This window comes from Simochromis diagramma, unplaced genomic scaffold, assembly GCF_900408965.1.
Source record: "Simochromis diagramma unplaced genomic scaffold, fSimDia1.1 OVJJ01000361.1, whole genome shotgun sequence".
Classification (NCBI taxonomy): domain Eukaryota; kingdom Metazoa; phylum Chordata; class Actinopteri; order Cichliformes; family Cichlidae; genus Simochromis; species Simochromis diagramma.
In genome coordinates this window covers 393,807-417,161 of record NW_024386860.1, presented here as the reverse complement: position 1 = coordinate 417,161, position 23,355 = coordinate 393,807, and the positions used below count along the sequence as shown (strand labels likewise).

General features: G+C 39.3%; 5 protein-coding genes across 7 annotated transcripts; all 5 read right to left on the bottom strand.

Annotated features, from left to right (window-relative positions):
• Positions 1–587: 587 nt before the first annotated feature.
• Positions 588–3,463, bottom strand: LOC120732120 (formyl peptide receptor 2-like). Its single transcript, XM_040029473.1, has 2 exons — positions 2,884–3,463; positions 588–2,496 (listed from the first exon to the last, which is right to left on the bottom strand). Exons 1-2 carry the CDS (start codon positions 2,891–2,893, stop codon positions 1,424–1,426), a joined length of 1,083 nt encoding a protein of 360 aa, XP_039885407.1. The 5' UTR covers positions 2,894–3,463; the 3' UTR covers positions 588–1,423.
• Positions 3,464–5,083: 1,620 nt separating this feature from the next.
• LOC120732118 (C3a anaphylatoxin chemotactic receptor-like) lies at positions 5,084–7,504 on the bottom strand. The gene is made up of 2 exons (XM_040029471.1): positions 7,240–7,504; positions 5,084–6,447 (listed from the first exon to the last, which is right to left on the bottom strand). The coding sequence occupies exons 1-2, from the start codon at positions 7,247–7,249 to the stop codon at positions 5,402–5,404; spliced, it is 1,056 nt and encodes a 351-aa protein (XP_039885405.1). The 5' UTR covers positions 7,250–7,504; the 3' UTR covers positions 5,084–5,401.
• A 4,154-nt stretch (positions 7,505–11,658) lies between these two features.
• LOC120732110 (C3a anaphylatoxin chemotactic receptor-like) lies at positions 11,659–16,178 on the bottom strand. Of its 3 annotated transcripts, none has more exons than XR_005695528.1 (3): positions 15,700–16,178; positions 11,919–15,435; positions 11,659–11,829 (listed from the first exon to the last, which is right to left on the bottom strand). XR_005695528.1 is itself a non-coding variant. In XM_040029466.1 (2 exons), the coding sequence occupies exons 1-2, from the start codon at positions 15,707–15,709 to the stop codon at positions 14,384–14,386; spliced, it is 1,062 nt and encodes a 353-aa protein (XP_039885400.1). In that variant the 5' UTR covers positions 15,710–16,178; the 3' UTR covers positions 11,659–14,383. The 3 variants fall into 3 exon arrangements, 1 of the variants encoding a protein (XP_039885400.1); XR_005695529.1 differs by having other exon boundaries at positions 11,928–15,435; XM_040029466.1 differs by having other exon boundaries at positions 11,659–15,435.
• A 127-nt stretch (positions 16,179–16,305) lies between these two features.
• On the bottom strand, positions 16,306–18,155 carry LOC120732111 (chymotrypsin-like protease CTRL-1). The gene is made up of 7 exons (XM_040029467.1): positions 18,034–18,155; positions 17,659–17,762; positions 17,452–17,531; positions 17,290–17,371; positions 17,010–17,190; positions 16,679–16,809; positions 16,306–16,482 (listed from the first exon to the last, which is right to left on the bottom strand). Exons 1-7 carry the CDS (start codon positions 18,077–18,079, stop codon positions 16,321–16,323), a joined length of 786 nt encoding a protein of 261 aa, XP_039885401.1. The 5' UTR covers positions 18,080–18,155; the 3' UTR covers positions 16,306–16,320.
• A 467-nt stretch (positions 18,156–18,622) lies between these two features.
• hsc70 (heat shock cognate 70) lies at positions 18,623–23,204 on the bottom strand. Its single transcript, XM_040029456.1, has 9 exons — positions 23,008–23,204; positions 21,657–21,861; positions 21,291–21,496; positions 20,823–20,975; positions 20,195–20,750; positions 19,886–20,088; positions 19,566–19,764; positions 19,222–19,454; positions 18,623–19,030 (listed from the first exon to the last, which is right to left on the bottom strand). The coding sequence occupies exons 2-9, from the start codon at positions 21,859–21,861 to the stop codon at positions 18,836–18,838; spliced, it is 1,950 nt and encodes a 649-aa protein (XP_039885390.1). The 5' UTR covers positions 23,008–23,204; the 3' UTR covers positions 18,623–18,835.
• Between the last annotated feature and the right edge of the window lie 151 nt (positions 23,205–23,355).

Genomic DNA, 23,355 nt, shown 5'->3' with positions numbered 1-23,355 from the left:
GACCGAGCTAAGATCCTGTGGGACTTCCAGATACAGACGGACAAAATGGTGGTGGCTAACCAACCGGACATAGTGGTGGTAGACAAACAGAAGAAGAAGGCCGTAGTGATCGATGTAGCAGTTCCGAATGACAGCAATATCAGGAAGAAGGAACACGAGAAGCTGGAGAAATACCAAGGGCTCAGAGAAGAGCTCGAGAGAATGTGGAGGGTGAAGGTAACGGTGGTCCCCGTGGTAATCGGAGCACTAGGTGCGGTGACTCCCAAGCTAGGCGAGTGGCTCCAGCAGATCCCGGGAACAACACTGGAGATCTCTGTCCAGAAGAGCGCAGTCCTGGGAACAGCTAAGATACTGCGCAGGACCATCAAGCTCCCAGGCCTCTGGTAGAGGACCCGAGCTTGAAGGATAAACCGCCCGCAGGGGCGTGCTGGGTGGTTTTTTTTTATATATATGTATATATATATATATAAGGATTCCTTTTATTTTTCAATTTGCATAGTGTGCTCAATACTACACTGTGACGTAAAGTATACAGCCTTATAAATATCCAGTGAAATAAAAGAAGAGTAAGCAGAGTGTAAGCCAGTTTTGTCATGCAGACAACATCAGCATGTTTTTATTAACAGGTTGATCAAAAAAACCTTAATGATCAATAAAAAGACACAGCTCTCGTGTAAGAGTATGATGCATATTGTTTAAACATGGTTAGAAACATACATACAAAAAGGTGAAAGTAATTTAAAATGAAATGTCATAATGGTATTTCAAATCATGGAAATTGACAGCATGAAAGAAAAAAAAAGAAACTCCCTGGAGTTTGTTTGATGGTTCTCTGGAGTTATGAAACACACTTCTCAGTCTGGAAATCTGATGGATAAGTCTGGGTTTGGTTGTTGCCAGGAGAATGGTAATTTTCTGACTGCATTGTGCCAAGTGAAAGGAACTGTAATGAATATTTAATCTTCCCAAATTTGAAACAATTTGGGGATGGCCCCTGCCTGTTCCAATATGACTGTGCAAGAATGCACAAAGCACTGTGTCCATAAAAACATGGATGAACGGGTTTGGTGTTGAAGAACTTGACTGGCCTGCACAGGTTCCTGACCTCAATAGAACATCTTTGCGATGAATTAGAGCCGAGACTGCGAGTCAGGCCTTCTCATCCAACATCGCTGTCTAATCTCACAAGTGGTCTTCTGGAAGAATGGTAAACACATTCCTAAACATCTCAGATGAGTTGAAGGGTGGGCTGACATCATCTTAAACACTATACATTAGAATGGGATTTCATTCAAGTTCATATACATGTGAAGGCAGACAAGCAAACACTTTTGGAAATATTGTGTATGTCTGTGCATGAGCGTAAATTTGTAAAAGAAAAAACAATGATTCATTTCAAAATTCATTGTCTGGTGGGGCACTCTTATTCAGTTCTAGGAATCCCCTCAGTGATGATTACTGTGCTTTCTGGGATGTTTTCATAAATGGCTGGGTTGATCCGATCTAAAGTGGCAGCAGTGTCTGATTTTTGGGAAGCTTTTGAAAAGGTTGATGACATGGAGCGGGTGGACAGAAATGACAAATGGTCTTCTGCCAGTGCACTCTCGAGTACAAAACAAATGGACTGTCGAAATTTCTTCTGGAATTCTTCACACATGAAAACATAAAGGATGGGGTTCAAGCAGCTGTTCAGAAAAGCCAGACTCACAGTCAGAGGACCATACATTCTAACAATCCCCTGGAGCTCTAACTTCAATTCTATGAAATTGAAAATGTGGAAAGGCAACCAACAGATGAAGAATGCAAAAATGATGGAGAAAATGACCCGGCGAGATCTGCGTCTCCTTGTTCTCGGCATGCGCATTGCACGGATACCAATGGACACATAAGAGATCATTATTATCAGGAATGGGATCACAAAGCCCATAACAAAGCGAAAAATGCAGAGAGTCAATTTGTGTTCTTTGATTGTTGCAGAATAACCACAGGAACTTTCCCCTCCGTTCCCCACTGATGCAGTGCGAAAAGTGGCATAAGGAGTGCTGAAGACGCCAGCGATCACCCAGATCCCAGCTGATATAAGCTGAGCTTTACTGACTGTGCGTTTGTTGTGTGCCCACACCACCACACAGATACACAAACAACGATCCAAACTCATGGCTGTCAGAGTAAAGATGCTGACAAACATATTGACTACACTCACAAAGGTGTTGAGCTTGCACATGAATGTTCCAAAAGGCCATCGGTGACTCTGAGAGAGAGAAATGATCGAGAAAATAAGGAAGGACGTAAAGAGGAAGTCAGCTATGGCCAGGTTGAGAAACCAAACCGAGTCGACTGTTTTCTGCATTTTGAATCCCGCCACGTAGATAACAAGGCCATTGCCCAGAGTTCCAGCTATAAATATCACACAGTAGATGACAATGGAGGCTGTTTGTATGTGTGTGAAAGCTGCATCTTGTTCAGGTGACTGAGTTGCATTGAAAGTGAAGTTATCTGAAAGCAAAAAAGAAAATGTTTTATTAAACAAATCATGTTTCCACGATATATTATATGAACAGATAAAATAAGAGGATTTCATTACATTTGTTGCCAAATTATGCAAATTAAGTAATTTTTAAGTAACAAAATACAGCTATGCATTTTCATAGTTGGCTCCAACACATGTTCTATGCAATACTAGCTTCTACTTTTGTGATGCACATACAGAATTCTGTGTGCAAGTTGGCATATGCATTTATCTAACTTTTTTTGTGATTAATAACATAATTAATAACAGGTATGAGTGCTCATTTTGAACAGTTTAACAAGAACTCAAATAACCTTTCACATATTGCTGCTTAAAGAGAAATAGTAATATATGTCTAGACTAAATTAACTTACCCGTCCCCATGCTCTTTTTAGCTGAGAGAGTCTGTCGTGGTTGTAAGTTGATCTCTATCAGTTGCTGCTTCTACTTGCTCTCTGTCTTTGATTTCTCCTCCCTCTCAGTTTCTGCAGCTGCAGATGAATCAGTATGCAAATACAGAAATGAGCAGATAACAAAACAGTAATTTCTCAGAACACACTAATGCAGCAACATTTGCCTGAACTGAATGAACATTTTTGTGATGACAAGTCTTAATAGAGTATTATTTTATAGCTAACTATTGTACCCTTCTTGCATATTTTGCTGTAGAGAGTCCCATTTGTGGTTACCTACATTGTGCTTCTGCTACACAAAAAGTCACTTGACTTATCAGATGGACATGAAAGACACACATATGCTAATAGTTTTAGAGATCATTTAAAAATCGTTCATAGATTTACCAATTAACATTATAGTGTATGTTTGGTATGTTGTTAACAAGTGTCAATACAAACAGTAAAATTCAGTTAAAAAAATGATGCTGTTGAGTTCAGTCTTATATTTATTGTCAAGGCTGAGTGGCCGGTGTATGGCTTGGACCCTAACGCACACAGCCGTGTGATGTGAAGGCCCTGAGTAAATGTGGTTATCCCAGCTGGACTTTTGTCAAAGCTGGGAAGGCGCCAAAAGAAAGCTGCTACAGGCCAGTGGACACTCTTTCAAGGATGAGGATGTACTCATCCTGGACAGGGAGGAACGCTGGTTTGACTTATCTAATTACTGTGTCAGAAAAGTAACTTAATTACTAAATAAGTAATTTAACTAAATACTTCTTAAAATCCCTATAAACCTTGAGCGGGCAAACAATAGAAATTAAACTCTTTAAATAATAAATACATTTTTTTTTAAGACGGAGACTCTACAGTACGCAGCGGTAGCATCTCTTCCACAATGTAGACTGCAATAATTTTTTTAAGATCACCTTCAGACGCTTTCTGTGCTGCTGAAATAAAATCAGGTTTTGCCTGCTTAGCAGGAGTTGCCGCGGTGTTATCCATGGATGATGAACAAGGATCACTCAGAAGTGTTCGCCTATGCTCTCGTGTCAGGCGCTTCGGTAGATTACTCATGCTATTAACAGCAGCCGATAGTTTTTTCTCCCTAGGACATAGCTTACATATTACTGTAATATGTAAAAACAGCCACTCGCTTCAGCCGAGTCCGACATCTTCTGCTTTAGAATACGACTATGCAGCAAAGTGGCGCGAAATGACGTGCAGCTGCACTACAGCGATGTTAAAGCGGCAGAGTTTACGTCTACGTTTAGAAGATAAATGATTGAAATTAAATAATGATTTCAGCGAGTTTAATTATTTTACAATGTAACACAAGTACATTGTAAGTAACTGTAATTAAAATACCTAAAAATGAACAGTAATTAGTTACTCTACTTTTTCAGTGGAAAAGTAATTTAATTACAGTAACTCGTTACTTAGTAACGCATTACACCCAACACTGCTCATGGCCTTTGATCAGTGGGTTTTGGTCAGTGGTTGTTGATCAATGGTCATGAGAATCTGCATAATTAAGATTAAGGAACTGACCTCCCAGCCCATTGTTCCTTCAGTGGGCAGGTTTCAGTCATTATGCAAATATACTGTTTAAAAGATTGGGGAAAACTGCAGCCAGCTGAGACTGAAGAAGACAATGGGATGAGTGACGAAACATTTCTCCCACTGAAAACGCTACGTCCAGATAAACAGAATCAGACTCAGAATCAGAATCAGACTTCATCAGAATGTTTTTATTCTTTTATTTTATATACAAGTGTAACAAAATCATAATGCTCTATTAAAGTTCAGTGTCTTCTGACATCATTATGAATTCTGATCATAAAGAAAAAACTGGTTGATGAGCAGGAGTATTAAAAGCTTACTTAGAAACATATATAACTTTTCTCAAAGGAAATTTAATGATGGCAATCCAATTTCTATGAACAATATAAAGTTCAAAAAAAGAAACAAAAACAACCCCCTCTCCAAAGAAAGAAAGAAAAAAAAACGCTTCATGTAATACTTCATGTCATCCTTCTCTCACCCTAACCGGTCGCAGCAGATGGCCGCCCCTCGCTGAGCCTGGTTCTGCCAGAGGTTTCTTCCTGTTAAAAGGGAGTTTTTCCTTCCCACTGTTGCCAAAGTGCTTGCTCATAGGGGGTCATATGATTGTTGGGTTTTTCTCTGTATCTATGAAGCGCCTTGAGGCGACTTTTGTTGTGATTTGGCGCTATATAAATAAAATTGAATTGAATTGAATTAATCCTTTGTTTTAATCAAGAACTCAATAGCTATAACTCCAAGCTGCAGCACAATAACATAGGTTTTCAGTTACTCTGACTCTTTCTTGCTTGTCTAATAACATGACAAGACAAAAACATGTGCTGTGCATGAATGTACTTTATGTTATAATCTGATGTGAAAGTTTTGGATTAAAAATCAATTAATTCCTTTTTACATTGCCTTTTGTTACACTGGTTTTTGTTGCTGTGTGTTGATTTTACTCGGAGACCGGAATCTCCTCAGTGATGATCACGTTGCTTACTGGGATGTTTTCATAAATGGCTGGGTCAATTCTTTTTAAAGTTGCAGCAGGATCAAATTTTTGAGACATTTTTGAAATGGTTGATGACGTACAGTGACTGGACACATGGTCCTCTGCCAGAGCACTCTCAAGTACAAAACATATGGACTGCCGAAGCTTCTTCGTGAATTCTTCACACATGAAAACATAGAGGATGGGGTTCAGGCAGCTGTTCAGAAAAGCCAGACTCACAGTCAGAGGACCCATGATTCTAACAATGTTCCTGAGGTCTGGGTTATTCACAGCCTTTAATTCTATAAAGTTAAAAACATGGAAGGGTAACCAGCAGATGAAGAATCCAAAAATGATGGAGAAAATGATTCTGTGAGATCTCCTTCTCCTTGTTCTCTGCATGCGCATTGCACAGATCCCTATGGCCACATAAGAGACGACTATTACCAGGAATGGGATCACAAAGCCCATAACAAAGCGAAAAATGTGGAGACTCCATTTTTGTTCATGTGTCATAGAATAACCACAGTAATATGTCCCATTATCTCCTAACACGGTGCGAAAAGTGGCATAAGGAGTGCTGCAGATCGCAGCAGTCACCCAGATACCAACACATATGAGCTGAGCTTTGCAGACTGTGCGTTTGTTCTGTGCCCACACCACCCAGATGGACAAACAACGATCCAAACTTATAGCTGTCAGAGTAAAGATGCTGGCAAACATGTTGACTAAAGTGACAAAGGTGTTGAGCTTGCACACGAATTGTCCAAAAGGCCATCGGTGACTCTGAGAGAGAGAAATGATCGAGAAAATCAGGAAGGCTGTGAAAAGGAAGTCAGCTATGGCCAGGTTGAGAAACCAAATTGAGTTGACTGTTTTCTTCATTTTGAAGCCCGTCATGTAGATAACCAGGGCGTTGCCCAGAGTTCCAACTATAAATATCACACAGTAGATGAGAATGGAGGCTGTTTGTATGTGTGTGGAAGCTGCTTCCAGCCCAGATGACTGACCTGTTGCGAAACAAAAAAACATGAAAGCAATGCATCACAGACATTAGTTGAAACTTATAAAAACGCTTCTTTACTTAAGTGTACATGGCTATGTAATTGTTATGGTTGTATGTTATAGTGCTTGATTCTAACACATATTCTGTGCAACACTAGCTTCTAGTATAGTATCCAGAATATGTGACATACATACTTCTTTTATCATAAAAAAAATCACATAAAATATCAGAAAAACAAGATTAAAAAAAGAAACAAAACAACAAAAAAGGTTTGATTGTGTTAGCAGGTTAAAAACATACATATACATATACACATATATATATATATATATATACACACACACACATATATATATATATATATATATATATATATATATATATATATATATATATATATATAGATATATATATATATAGATATATATATATATATATATATATATATGTATGTGTATATATATATATATATATATATATATATACATATACATATATATATATATATATATATATATATATACAATTTTCAAGTGCATATAATTCTATATTACAGTGCTTTGGCCTGGCACATGGGCTACAGTAGTTGCTCAAGATAGAGTACCAGATTATGTGAAGTACTCACAGAATTCCTTGTGCAATTTCACATATTTATTTATTAATTTCTTAATTTCTGTTGTGATCAGAACTAATAACAAGCAGGCATACTCATATTAATCATTTTAGCAAGAAATCCTAATGACATTCACTTAATGCAATTTAAAAGAAATGCTCATAGATGTTTAAATTGTCTTACCTGTCCCCATGGTTCTTTATCTGAGAGAGTCTGTCTTTACTCCAAGTGGATTTTATCTTCTTTTTGCTTGCTGTCTGTCTTTGCTTAACCCTCCCTCTCAGATTATGCAGCTATAAATGAGGCAGTATGCACATGCAGAAAAGAGTTGGGAAAAGAAAACAGGAACACTCTAGAACATGCTAATTCAGCAAAAAAGGGGGAGCTGCTGCCTGCGAGTGCGCTGTTGGAGAAACGGAGCCAGGCAGACAGAGGAGAACTGAAGTTCGACCAGGTACCAAAGCAAATCATTCGTACTGTACAAATAATGTAAATATGACGGTGTATCACAAAAGATTGATATCAAACTGATCACTTGACCCATATTACGTTACTTGCTCTTCAAGTGAATTAACAAATGGCGAAATGAAAAGCCGAACAACAACAATGCTGTTTCTTTAGAGAGTCTTAGCTTACATGTGTGTCTATTTCATATTTTCAGTTGTTACCCTCCACGGCTAAATAAATCGGTTTCAGTAATGTACTGATATACAAGAATGGACATAAGGGGCTTCTTTCAAAGAAAAAACTCTGGTAGTATTTTATATATTATGCTTTGTATGTTGTTCAGTATATTTCTATGCAAAACAAGAGGAATTTCAATACACAGCAGTATATTCACAGTTGTAACCAGATATTTACATACACTTTATGGAAAACACAAGAACATTTTTTTTACTGTACAACATGAGTAAACTTGTTTTGTTTTAGATAAATAAATATTGAAATATCTTTTGAATTAGTTAAATGTCAGAATAAAGAGAGACAGAGCTGTCTGTTTTTTATCACTTTCATCAAATTTAGGAGTACATATACACTAAATTTATTGTTAATTAATAAGAAACTCCAGACGATTCCATTCTGAGCTGAAGAAGCTTCTGATAGGTTAGTAGAGTCCATGTGAGTAAATTGGTGGCACAGCTGTGGATGCTGTGGGATAAAAAGGGGGTGTTTTTTCTGTTATTTTAGTATCGGCATTATTAGTACATCAGAATCATATAACCAGCTTTGCATTAAACATTTATTGAAGCTTTTGACATTACATTTGTCATGAACTGGCTGTGTGGAGGCAGAAGAGGACCCAAACGCAAAACTCACGGAGACAAAAAGCTGAACTCAAAATCACTGCTTTATTGCAGGCTTCACAAAGAAACAGAACTAAACTGGGAATGCTAACAGAAAACCGAGGGAACACAGAAAGACACACAGGTTCGGGGAGGAGACATTGACAACGCAACACTGAACTGAGGGAGACATGCACATAAATACACAGAGGGTTAACGAGGGAAGTGGGAGCACACGGGGAACACAGCTGACACAGATAATCATAACGAGACAGGGCAGGAGTGAACACAACATGACGCATACTGACGAGAGACTCAAAGTAAAACAGGAAGTACACAGAGGTTCAGACAGGAGGAGGGAGCACAGACATAACGGGCTGGGGAAAACATTGAATGAAACACAAGGAGAAACGAGGACTCACAGATACACAGAGGGGCACACAGGGGGTAATCAAATAAGGAACATCTTAACAGAACCTAGGAACCACGGCATAAATAAGGAACAAAATACAAAAATACAAGAAAACTAAGAATGCTGGGCCAATATGGCCCAGGATCATGACAACATTAACATTTGTATTACAGTGATTGTTATAACCTCAGGTTAATCTTCTATTTACAGGTGCCAGAATAATCATATGATCTTTCATTGCAGGTGTAACCATGATCATCTCATACATATTGCAGTTTGTTGCTCATTATAGAGTTGTGCTCAAGTTAATTAGGGTTAAAAGCTACAGTCAGCGCGATGTCTGGCTGATCTATGGAGGGGAGAGGCTTCGAGCATGGAAGGCCGCACGCGCTTACACAACACTGATATCATGTTATTCTTTGTGATCTTATATTCAGTTATATCTTTTGTTATGTTTTAAGTAGTGGCAGTTGATTAAACAACATTCATTTAATATTACATACTTGATTCAGAGCATTACACACTGATCACCTTAACAAATCTGGAAATCCTTGTAGCTGCAATGTTGTGTCTCCATAGGGGACGGTTGGCTCCAGGAGATAAGCGGGAGTCAGTGCCTGTCCTCGGGATGGAGAGAATGTTCCTTTGCTGTGTCAAATAACTGTCAACATTGATTGTATTGTACCTGTCTTACGCATGAGGGGGCGTTCTAATACCCTGATTTCATAAAACTATTGTGATGTGGTTTTTGAGGTGAGATCTGATGCTGTCTGCGCACGGTGTCCATCTCCCACGCGTGTGATCATTAAAATCATCGTTTGACTCAACCCGGCCGGACCAGTGTTGTTATTTTGGTTTTTCCTCTTGTATCCATCCCCAATATTTGAATCCGTAACAATGCATATAAGGCAAAACACAGAGCCTGTTTCTTTGAAATGGGAAAATCAAGAGATGTCAACCAAAACACCAGGAAAAGAATTGTGGAGCTCCATAAGTGTGGCTCAATTTTGAATACAATTTGGTGCCATTTACAATTAAGAAATACAGATAGTTTCTCTCTTTACTCTTAAAGTTAACAAATATGTTTTTATATTTATCAATCTAAAAAAAAGAAACATTTAGTCTGATTTGATGTTACAATTAAAAAAGTGTTTGTGTTTTTATCTGAAGAGTATGTAAATATCTGGTTTCAACTGTATATTTGGTGACTGTCAGCACAAAGAGGGAGAGAGAGGAACAGAGATGGAACAAGAGCAGGTGAGACACACGTTAGTCAAATGGTTGTTTACCAAAAGTATCACCGTATCATAGGTCCTCATGTATCTCGTACCTAGTGTTCCTTTTTAGGTTTGTTATTTTTCAAGTTATATATTTATTAAGTTATGCAGGCTTGTTTGCACAACAAGGCTAAATAATTATATAAACTTTTCTCAATCTAAATAGTGGACTTTGGTAGAATTAAAAAATAAGTGTAGTGCAGGTCTATGATGATTTTTAGTGCTACTATCATCTAGTTCTGATTCTGGTTCTGTCTTGGTTAAGTCCTCAGTAGTCCTGATTTTGAACTGTTGTAGTCCTGTTTTAATTCTGGATCAGTTCTGGGTCTGGTTGAATTGGGGTTTAGACCTCATGTCTTGATACAGCCCCGACTTTGTTCTGCCTTGCTGCTTAATTAAAAAACTAGTTTAACGTGTCCTGCATATGTGATATATATATTTTTCCTATATGAAGTCATTCTTTTTTGAACAAAACTCAAAACAGAGCCAATTAATCTTTCAGTCATTTTTACACCCCCCCCCCCCCCCCCCAAAAAAAATAAATAAATAAATAAATAAATAAAATAAAAATAAAAAAAATCCCACATGCATACTACCCTTTAGGGCTAAGCCCCGGGTGTTTCAAATGTCTGGCTCCGCCTCTGCTTGAAGACCTGACCTGAGTATTTCAGAAACTACTGCAGAAACTGCTGCATATTCTACAGTAATTTTCCCACACAGCCATCTTTAGGATTTACAGAGAATCATCCGAAAAAACGTAACGTGAGTTTTCATTATGTGGTTCGGAATCACCAAGATGGAGATGGATAACGTTCTCAGCAGCACGTTTACTCTCTGCACCTCAACAACATAAAAAACAGTTCCTGTGTAAAGCCTTCATGATAATCCTCTGGCCACTCAGAAGCCAAAAAGCTTTGCCAGGTCTGATGAGCCTCAGTCTCTGTTATAGGATCAGAATTTGGTGTAAATATTATGACAGAATGGATCCACCCATTTTTTTGCACACTTAAATACACTAAGTACCAACCGAGCATTGTTTACATTCCACAGACTACTGGAGGATTGCTGTAGTTTCTTGAACTAGTTTAACAAGAGTTCACTGTACTCAAATGGCCTCCACAGTCACTAGATCTCAACCTACGCCGACAGATTGGATGTGCAAGCATTATTAAAGGTCATAAAACCTGTCTTGGTGGATAGAAGGCTGTCACATTATATTGGTCAAATTAACGTGGGAGGTACTAAATGACTCAGATGAAATATTTTATTTTCACAATAAGATTAATCTTTTATTTACAGATTTTTCCTGGAGATTCTTTAAAAGGCCCACAATTTCATTTTCTCAATAGTTAACACAAACTTCTCAAGATCATCTGTGCATGTCTGAGTACAAATCCAATCCAGAAAATGAGTGGGTGACAAAGAGGTAACAAATACTGAACTTACTGACCAGCTACAGATAGATCCCAACAGGACAGCTCCAATACCACAGTTGCAAATGTGTCTGCATTCATTTTTAGTATTTGTGCTTTTCCTTGTTGTCTTTTGTCGTGGAATTTTGTAAATAAAGTCTGCAACACTGTGATCAAACTGTCACGGACTGTAGTAGGACTCAGGCGCAGAGCAGAGGTCAATGCAAGAAACAATGTTTATTTACAAAGTCACCAGGTACAGATATATAGAGTGAGAGAATAGCGAGGGTCCAGGGTCATAAAGGAAAGTCCGGGAAGGGAATCACGTTCACTCTTGCTCCTCTCTTCACAAAGGTTCACACGTCGGGTTGGTCACGGCTCCGGGGAAACTGTGCACAGAAAAAGGTGGGTTACGCTAACGCAGAAATCACAGACAAACTTCACAGAGCTAGAGATGACAAAGCTGAGATTCACTAACGTGTCTCACACAATCATCCAGCGATGAGACTGTCTGCGTCCCGGCCTTAAGTGTCCAACCTGTAATTGGTGCCTGATGAGACACAGGTGTGTACGCCGAGGGCGGGAGCCCGCAGTGAGCTCCGCCCTGGCGGGGAGGCAAGAGGAGAACGTACACAAAAACACATGTGGCCTTGTCGAGCCGGCAGGGCAGACACGGGGACCATGACACAAACTATTTATTACTGCACAGGAGAATACACATACAAACTCCCAAACATGACAGGTTCATAGTAATGAGCATTCTAACCTCGGGACACGCACGTTTATAACATCCCACAAACTGTATATCGTTTCAGTTACAACAGTCTTTTGTCCAGCCTGGGCTGTTGCTGCACAAACAAGACTCCCACTATCCTTTCCCAGGCCACCACCTGGCGCTGGCCGTGCACTTCATCCTTCTGAGCAAGACAGTTAACAGATAACATAGTGAAACATCGTTAGGCCTAGGTAAGCAGTTTTCACAAGCTCATGCTGACACATACTTGCTTCATCTTAAGCAGGTTATACAAAAGTTTATACAGAAATCATACAGTGAAGATGTACCAAAAGCAGCATTAGAGCTTGTGAAGCTTCAGATACTTTAGACACAATAGCCTGCAGAGACCTGGCCTGATGAAGTAGCTCGCCAGAATCGCAATCACAAACAAAATTACATTTATCACCAAGGTTTTACCCAAATGAGGAATTTGTCTGCTTGTCATAGTGCACCAGTGGTACAAAACTGAATACATGTCTCTCTCTCTCTCTCTCTCTCTCTCTCTCTCTATATATATATATATATGTCATCAAATTCCTGTAACACTTTTTCCTATAAAGACAAAGGCCCAGTCAGCATTTTCTCACATTTGCACAGAAGCCTTTTATATGGTGTTGTTTTGTTTCCATGGCCACTGTGTCTATGGAGATGGTGTTTGCTTGGTATTGCAGTTCTGTGTGTCTCAGTGCATATTGAATCCTTAGCCAGATTCTAAGCAGTACCAAACATTACAGTGATTTGCTGTCATGTGATTGACTGGTTAGAAATTTGCCTTAACACGCAGTTTAACAGGCGTGCCCAATAAAGTGGCTGATGAGTCTAGGTTGTTGGCTTTCCAAAATCTAATTTTACTGACACTTCAGATCCTCCATGAATGCCACCCGTTAACTTGCTTATATAGAATTAAAGAAACATTAGACAAAGAAAATTGCAGTCTTTGGCATTTCGAGTTTTTATATACACATGTTTCATTTCTAAACAGCTTGACAAAGGGAGTGATCACAGATGACCAGTTTTGGGACACTGTGTTCAAAAGGATGGGTTGTCAGGGTTGAGCTTGTTAGCCAACTCTGAATACACTGCTTGTCCTTCTTCTAACATTTTCACACTGGAGAATGGAAAACTGGGTGTGAATGTAGCATTTGTGGAATTGTTTTTCTTGAGCAATATTGGATTTATTGGAATTTTAACAATGACTGAGTTTAATGTGCTAAAGGGACAGATAAATATTGTATAATTTTACAGTTTTTGAATCTAATAATGTAAATCATACAGCCGCCATTGTAGGATTGTAGTTTTGCGTTTAGCGATATTGCAAAATGTTTTTCAGCAACATTGTGGTAAGAAAAAAATGTAACAATGTTTTTATTGCTACTGAGTTCCATTTTTAGTTTTAGCATGAATAGTGAAGCAGGTGTTGTTCTGATAATAAAAAAACCACAAGAAAAAAGAAGCGAGCACAGCACATCTGTGCAGCAAGATAAGATAGATGCTGTTTAAATCTCAGGTTCATGTACCACACTTCATAGTTTAATAGCTTACAAATAATATTAATGTTGGTCATTTTTGGGACCTGTTTTCATTGTTGTTTTGTTTTAAAAGTGATGTTTTTGTGGATTGTGGTGTACTTTGATTTACGCAATGTGTTCCATTTTGCAAATGCAAGAAGTATACAGCACCATGATATCCTGTAAGATAAAACAGCGGTTGCCAGGGCATGTTTTTCTTCACCAGACAAAAGAAAAATGCAAAAAACTCAATCACTGTTCAGTCACTTGTCACAGTTTTATAGATGTTGATAGTAATTTACATGGTTAAAGAAGCTGGAGCAATAAAATGTAGATATATATATACAAATATATAAATGATGTAAAAATGTTGACATTCAAAATGATAGAAATCCAAGACCTTCAAAACCACAGTATAGAAGTCTTATTTTCTTTTTAAAAAATTGTGTTATATGTTACATTAATTGATTAATCAAGAACTTAATCTGACTGATTTGATTTGATTATTGTTTCATGCATAATTATATTGTGCCTTACCCCAACGGACTTATAGGACACCCATAATAATCAGAGCCAGGGTACCAACATTATATGTTTCAAAGAGATGAGATGAACATCTTGCATTGTTGATTTATTTCATCATCTATTGGTGAGATCTTATTAAGTGCTAAGTGTCTTTTCAGTGATGACTACTTTGCTTTCTGTGCAGGATTCAAAAGCAGCTGGGTTGATCTTCTCTAAAGTCGTGGCAGCATCTGACTTTCGGGAAATCCTTGAAAATGTTGATGACATGGAGTGAGTGGAGATAAATGACACGTGGTCCTCTGCCAGAGCACTCTCAAGTACAAAACATATGGACTGCCGAAGCTTCTTCATGAATTCTTCACACATGAAAACATAGAGGATGGGGTTCAGGCAGCTGTTCAGAAAAGCCAGACTCACAGTCAGAGGACCCATGATTCTAACAATGGTCCAGAGGTCTGGGTTATTCACAGCCTTTAATTCTATGAAGTTAAAAACATGGAAGGGTAACCAGCAGATGAAGAATCCAAAAATGATGGAGAAAATGATTCTGCGAGATCTCCTTCTCCTTGTTCTCTGCATGCGCATTGCACGGATCCCTATGGCCACATAAGAGACGACTATTACCAGGAAAGGGATCACAAAGCCCATAAGAAAGCGAAAAATGTGGAGACTCCATTTTTGTTCATGTGTCATAGAATAACCACAGTAATATGTCCCATTATCTCCTAACACGGTGCGAAAAGTGGCATAAGGAGTGCTGCAGATCGCAGCAGTCACCCAGATACCAACACATATGAGCTGAGCTTTGCAGACTGTGCGTTTGTTCTGTGCCCACACCACCGCCCAGATGGACAAATAACGATCCAAACTTATAGCTGTCAGAGTAAAGACACTGGCAAACATGTTGACTAAACTCACAAAGTTGTTGAGCTTGCACACGAATTGTCCAAAAGGCCACTGGTGACTCTGAGAGAGAGAAATGACTGAGAATATCAGGAAGGCTGTGAAAAGGAAGTCAGCTGTGGCCAGGTTAAGAAACCAAGTTGAGTTGACTGTTTTCTTCATTTTGAATCCAGTCACGTAGATAACCAGAGCGTTGCCCAGAGTTCCAACTATAAATATCAAGCAGTACATGATAATGGCGGCTCTTTGTATGTATGTCGAAGCTGATTCCAGTGTAGATTGACCTGTGAAGTATTGTATTATTATTTTAACACATAATATAATATAATATAATATAATATAATATAATATAATATAATATAATATATACACGCACACACAAAATAAGTGCTTTGCAGATTTTATATATGTATATTAAAGTATTGGCACATGATCTATGCACCATATTACAAGATCATGTGTTTCAGTTTGTGTAACTTAACATGTGCACAGCTTTAACTAAATTTCTGTTTTAGTGAGAACTGACAACAGGCATGTAAGTATCTTACCAGTCCCCATGTTTCTTTTAGCTGAGAGATTCTGTCTTTACTGCCTCTTCTAGAAGTCTTTGATTACTCTTCCCTTTTAGTTTACGCAGTAGCAAATGAAGCAACGCACGCAGAAATGAGCTGATAAAAAACCAGGAACACCCCAGAATATGCTAATGCTGCAACACTTTTGTAATTATGCTTCAAAAGTGGGAGACGCCTTACACGTGTAATACTGTACAAGGTCTGTCTTGTTATAGTGTGTGGCTTCCTACATTTTAGTTCTGCTATGCAGTCTTTAGTAACCACTTTCACTATCCTACCCAATCACCCTCACTCTCTGGCTTATCAGATGGGCATGAAAAACAACAAACCAACAGTAGCTGTTTTAGAAATCTATTGTTCTGTTTGTCACAAATTCACCAAACATCAGTATTGTGTGATTTGCTAACATCAAATGTCAGTTGTAATAGTAATAACTAGTAAAATACTAGTGCGATTGTTATTCATTTACCGATAATATTGTAATCATTGATGGAAAGATGGGAAACGTGGTGTGCTCTTATTTATTTTGCTAGCAGTATATTAAAGGGAAGCCTACACATGTGTGTTTTGCTGATTTATTTATTTTTTTCTTAAGCTTCAGTTATTAGCAATTGTTTGGTCGACCCAGCTGCGCAGGTAGGACACACGAGAATACACAGCAGGGGTGTAGACATTGCAGTTAGAGGTTCCCCAGGACACAATACCAGTGAGGTACCATACACCACTGCTCTCACAGACCAGAGGGCCACCAGAGTCACCCTAAAGTAGACAAAGGAGATGTTTTTACTTTGTTGATATAAAAGAAAATATTATATTTTTTATCATGCTCTTGATATTATTCAGCAGTGATGCATTTAATTTCTGCATTTTCTGAAAATTCTGAGCTACCCCCTAAAATTTGACCTTCTAAGAGTATTTCTGATCATTGTCATAATCATTTTGAAGTGGTTGTTACCTGACAGGAAGACACTCCAGAAGCACCAGCACAGATCATGGCATCAGTGATTCTGTTGTAACCCCAGTAACTCTTGCACTGATCAGGGCTGATCAGAGGCAGGGCGGTCTGCTGGAGGAAGCGAGGGCTTGCTGAGGAAAACAAAAAAAAGAATAGGAATAAAAAGAATTAGTCTAATTGCAAACCAAGTCTTTCACATTTTTCTCCAGGAACTATGCAGCAGTGTATATTATTCATTTATTTATCTGCATTACCTTTTTGTAAACTAAGCTTTTTACACCAGTGTATTGTGAAATGATTATCTCAATTTACCCATTAGAAACAAACTCACATGTTACTCCAGTCCGGCCCCATCCAGTGGTGACACATTTGGTTCCAGAGGGGATGCTGCTGGTGGAGGACATCAGGCACACAGGTGACACACGGGACGTATACTGTGCTGGGGAGGACAGCCTCAGAAGAGTGATGTCATTGTTAAAGTTCTGGGAGTTGTAGTAGGGGTGAGTGATGGCCTAGATGAAGAGGTGAGGATAAACCACACACGAATATAATACGATTCAGACAAGGGCTTTGATGAAGACAACTTTCATTTGTGTTGTATTATAGCTCACCCTAGAAATGTACATGACCTGAATTGGCTCGCTATTGTACTGGCGATCATGTTCTCCCAGGATCACACGGTGGAGTGATGGACTAAAAAAAAGAAATAAATCAGGAGGATGATCAAAGTGTTGGAAGACTTATTGTGTTGCTACAGCACTCAAGTGACTTACTTCACACCGCAGTGAGCAGCAGTGACAACCCAGTACTGGTTGATCAGTGAAGCTCCACAGAAGTGGAATCCAGTGCTATCCTGCAATAAAGAAAAAAAAAAAATCTGTAACAAACTTCTACATTTTAATTTAAAATGAAATAAGTTGTTGTAAATTGTGACTGTAGCAAAACCACATTGTTTGTGAGTAGTAAATAACTGAAACTACCTGAAGCGAAACCTGCCAAGGCCAGGAGCCAGACACAGCATTTTCCCCGTTCACAATCTTGTTGTATCCACTTACTTGGGGCTTGATAGCAGGCACTCCACACCCTGAGACCCAGTGACATAAAAAAAAAGCTCAAAGTTATTTGACAAAAAGTGTCAGAGTTCATTCTGTGTGTATTTTTGTACTTGTCTTTTTTGGTGGTGCACAAAACACTTAACTGTGTTTCCCATTTACGCACACAGCTGACCAGTGTGTAAAGTGTTTACTTTACTTTTGTGCAGCTAGTCAAACAGCAAGAGTAAAATCCACAACTGCCACCACAGATCTCAGAGTGTGGTAGCAAATTTCTTTGTCATGAAATCACAAATCACTCACCCAATGCAGAGGCCACAAGAGCAAAGCAACTGATGATCAAGAACATGTTTGTGTTTTGGTCGTGATTCCTGAGTTTCAGATGTGGGGCACACTTGCTTTTATATGCACATCCAATATGCTTGACCCTGAACTGCATGTGTAGGGCTTCATGCCCCACCCACAACCCCACCCTTCATCTGCCCACAGTATGGGAAAATGGCATCTGGTGATAAACTCAGTTTTTGCTGAATTCTAAATTCATTTTGCTAAAAGGCAAAAGCACCAAGTTGTCATGTAATAGACAGGAAAAACCTTTCAATGACCTTTGATCAAGATGTTCCAAGGTACATGCTCTTGCTTGCATCTTATCTTTCAAACTCACACATTTGCAGTCAACATCTCTTTTTAACACCAACCTTCTTTCATTGTGGCAATATTTCCTGTAAATATTTCTTGTTAATAGGCAGGAAGAAGATACTGATCAGATCACATATGATTTGTTTACAGGAACCAGTTTTATCTGCACTTTTCTACAGCTGCAAGTTGAGTGTCTCTGTGCATACCTTAGTTTCACCATAAATGAGAAGATACACACGTTACAGTTTTCAAATCAGAATTTTACTGTTGATATTTATTGATTTTTTGCATAAAAAAGCATTGATACAAAGGTGTGACTTTTAAACTATCTAAATATGCATCTGGATATTGAATGTGATGTGTGCTTAGATATTGCAAAACATTTGTTATAAACTTGACTAGATATTTATCAGATGTGTACTAGGTAAGGTGAATATCTATTGGCAAATAGTAAAAAACACTGAGTTCAGTCAACTTCCTCGATAGTTGGGCCAGAAGAGGAGCCACCTCCTGCACCGTCAGGGAAGCCACCGGGCATTCCTCCTGGCATTCCTCCTGGCATTCCTCCTGGCATGCCCCCTTGATATAGTTTAGAGATGATAGGGTTGCACACCTTCTCCAGTTCCTTCTGCTGGTGATCATACTCCTCCTTCTCTGCCATCTGGGGAAAGAAAAGAGCAAATATACTCTACTATGACAGAAGGCTTTGTGGGTCAGGAGTTGACAGGAAGCATATGACAGGAAAAGGAAAAAGGATATTGATTCATAACTTTGATACAATGTAATGCTCACTGCTTTCACAATTTTAGATAAAGAGGAACCTCGGTCTGCTTTTAAGGCATGGCTTTTTACCTGGTTTCTGTCCAGCCATGCAATGACTTCGTTGCACTTGTCCACAATAGTCTTCTTGTCCTCTGGGCTGATCTTGTCTTGGAGTTTCTCATCCTCTACGGTGCTCTTCATGTTAAAGGCGAGAGATTCAAGGGAATTCTTGGCTGTCACTTTCTCCCTCTGGACTTCATCCTCAGCCCTGAACTGCTCTGCTTCCTGCACCATGCGCTCAATGTCTTCTTTGCTCAACCGGCCTGTGACAGAATTACATTTTTTTCCCCTGCATTCATGTATAGGATTTGATTTTTTCATAATAAATTTGCTGCTGGATATATGAATTAGTATGTATTTTTTCGTAATTGTACCTTTGTCATTGGTGATAGTTATTTTGTTCTCCTTTCCAGTGCTTTTGTCCACTGCAGACACATTGAGAATGCCATTTGCATCAATGTCAAAGGTCACCTCGATCTGAGGAACCCCTCTCGGAGCAGGTGGAATACCAGTCAGTTCAAACTTCCCAAGGATGTTATTGTCCTTAGTCATGGCTCTCTCACCTTCATACACCTGAAAACAATTATTCATATTGTAGCTTAATGTGTCAGAGTCAGGTTTTAGTGTACACAAGTACCTAGAATGCAGCTGGGCATAAGGGTTAAACAGTTACACAACTTTAACCCTGATGTACCTGAATGAGCACACCGGGCTGGTTGTCTGAATAGGTGGTAAAGGTCTGGGTTTGCTTAGTGGGGATGGTGGTGTTTCTCTTGATAAGGACAGTCATTACTCCTCCAGCTGTCTCGATTCCCAGGGAAAGGGGTGTGACATCCAGCAGGAGTAGGTCCTGTACATTCTCAGACTTATCCCCAGCCAAGATGGCGGCCTGCACAGCTGTGGAGATTTTCCACAAAGTTAAACTGATTATGGTTTCAGTCAGCAGCTCTGTTTTATTGAGCCATAGCTGAAATATATAGTGATAAATGCTGCAGAGACCCACCTGCACCATAGGCGACAGCCTCATCAGGGTTAATGCTCTTATTGAGGTCACGACCATTAAAAAAGTCTTGGAGCAGCTTTTGAATCTTAGGGATACGTGTGGAGCCGCCCACCAGGACAATATCATGGATCTGTGTCTTGTCCATCTTGGCATCCCTCAGGGACTTCTCCACAGGCTCGAGGGTTCCACGGAACAGGTCTGCATTGAGTTCTTCGAAACGGGCCCTGGTGATGGAAGTGTAGAAATCTGTACCTTCGTAGAGCGAGTCGATCTCGATGCTGGCCTGGGTGCTGCTGGAAAGGGTACGCTTGGCGCGTTCACAGGCTGTGCGGAGGCGACGCACGGCTCGCTTGTTGTTGATGATGTCCTTTTTGAACTTGCGTTTAAACTCAGCTATGAAATGGTTCACCATGCGGTTGTCAAAGTCCTCACCGCCCAAGTGTGTGTCACCAGCAGTGGCCTTCACCTCAAAGATACCGTCCTCAATAGTCAAGATTGACACATCAAAAGTACCACCTCCGAGGTCAAAGATAAGCACATTGCGCTCTCCACCAACCTAAATTGAGAGGAGAGAATTACAAAGAGGAAGCCAAAATAGCAAAAGCTGAACATTTTAAGATTAGCTTACCTTCTTGTCCAGTCCATAAGCAATAGCTGCAGCAGTAGGCTCATTGATGATGCGCAGTACATTAAGGCCAGAGATGGCCCCAGCATCTTTGGTGGCTTGACGCTGGGAATCGTTGAAGTAAGCTGGAACTGTGATGACTGCATTGGTCACAGGCTGTAAAGAGAATAAGACACTAAGTTAATATTGCTTCTTTTTTTTTAGATCTGAAACTGCAAACATGAAAACTGTAAGGAACCACTTTATCTAACTATAATTTACTATACAGACACCACAGACACTAGATAACCTGGGGAACCTGCTTCATGTCAAAGTCATTAAACTTCAGCGCTATTATATTTTCGAGAAGTATTCATATTTAGAAAGATTAGCCAGTTTAGTTTGGTGATAGTTGCAGGGTTTTTTTCCTGCATAAAACCCAACTTTTCCACCTAATTTCAACGATCCTGTTATCCATTCACTTTTATCTACCTTGCCAAGATATGCTTCAGAAATCTCCTTCATTTTGGTGAGGACCATCGAGGATATCTCCTCTGCGTAGAAGGTTTTGATCTCACCCTTATATTCAACCTCCACTTTAGGTTTGGATGACTCATTAATGACTTTGAAGGGCCAGTGCTTCATATCAGATTGTACCACGAGATCGTCAAACTTACGACCAATCAGACGCTTTGCATCTGGAAATAGATTTAATGGAAAAAATTTGAATTGGTTAATGTAATGTTCAGTTTGGAGTGTATCGACAATATTTACGTGGTTATAAAGTGAGGACACAAAGAATACTTTTATTTGATCACTGCTTCAACTGATTTGTCGGTTGGGTATTGGAGTTCTTACCAAATACAGTGTTGGTTGGGTTCATAGCCACCTGGTTCTTGGCGGCATCTCCAATAAGTCTCTCTGTGTCTGTGAAAGCCACATAACTGGGTGTCGTCCTGTTTCCTTGGTCATTAGCAATGATCTCCACTTTGCCGTGCTGGAAGATTCCCACACAGGAATATGTGGTGCCTAGATCAATACCCACTGCTGGTCCTTTAGACATCTGTGACACAGAAGAGAAACGTAGTACTGCAATCCCACATTTTTGCACATACTCATCATTATTGAGCCAAGGATTATTATCTGTTTGTATTTTTATAGTTCTAACATTTTCTGTGTGAAAATGTTATTTAAAATGTTACTGTAAGCATCTAGAAAGGTGAACCTGGTGCTGTTACATAAGCCCAGACACCACTACCACGTGAGGTCCGGTTTGCGGTGGTGTGCTGTCACAGTACCACAGTGACTTAAATGACCAGCTGACACTTGAAACATATACTACTGCTCTTCTGCCTTGGCAACATAATACTAGAGTGTCTTACTCAAGCTTTTAAATGTGCTACACTAATCCTGCAGTAGTGACCGGTGTATCTATTTTCCGACAGCTGGCTCTAAATAGCTTTCACTTATTATATAGAGTATCCTCATGTCTGCATAGTAATGAATGGACTGTGACAAAAATTTTCAGGGATCAGTTAATCAGAGACTCAAACCTGGCCTGGTTCCTTTTAAAACTAATGATGTGAAAAAAAGAAATGGACAGCATTGATATTCAGAAGCAAAACTACTGGATTAGCAAAGTAGTCCTCTTATTATCACAGTTCTTGGAGTCGTGTTTTGAATTAATTGCCAAACTAAGGGAGCAAGACCCTTTTAGGAGCTGTGAAAATCACAAACACCCAGTTGATTATTACACTAAATCACAGAGCATAATGTTTCTTGGCTTATCTCCTGTTTTCTTTCTGTAAATGTGTCAATCATTGTTCCTCCAAGGCTCCAGATATGTTGCAAACAGAACTTATTATTGAATTATCACTTGTTATCCAGTTGGGTAACACAGAGCAGAAAATGCTGACAAACTGTTGTGGCAGCACTGTACCAACATCTGAAACTTGTTGCAAGACTGTTTTTACATGGAAATTAACCACCCACACAGAAACCACCCATGACCTTTGTGGAAATTTGTGAAACGTGAGCACTTTTCTTCATAGAGAATTAGACTTATTTTGTCATGCGATTGTTTGAAAAGAACCATGCAAGCCTCACTTGTTTGTGAATTTGACTTCTGCCAGTTAGACGTTGAAAGCAGTAAGCAAGACAGACTATGAAGCAAGGCCAGAAAGCAATTTATGCTTTTTATTCTTGTTACCTTTGCTGTTGAATTTTCAGCGCCTGACAGTTTACAGAATTAAAATGCTTTTTTTTCGCTCAACACCCAACACAGCCGTCTGAGCTTCTCTCCAGCACTCCTTTCCCCTCTTCTGGCAGGCAGACTAAGAGGACGAGTGTCAGTTCCCCAGTGTATAAAGAGCACTGTGCAAGGAGAGAGGGTGTCAGGTGATCCCATTGAGGAAAGTTCTCGACCCACGTCTTCTCTCCCCGAATCTCCAAATAGATTTCTATGTAAAAGCCTCTATTTTTAACTCTGTGTTTCTCTCCCAGTTTTACAGAACATGCTCTGTAATGAAGAAAGGTAGTTCCTGAACATTGATAATTA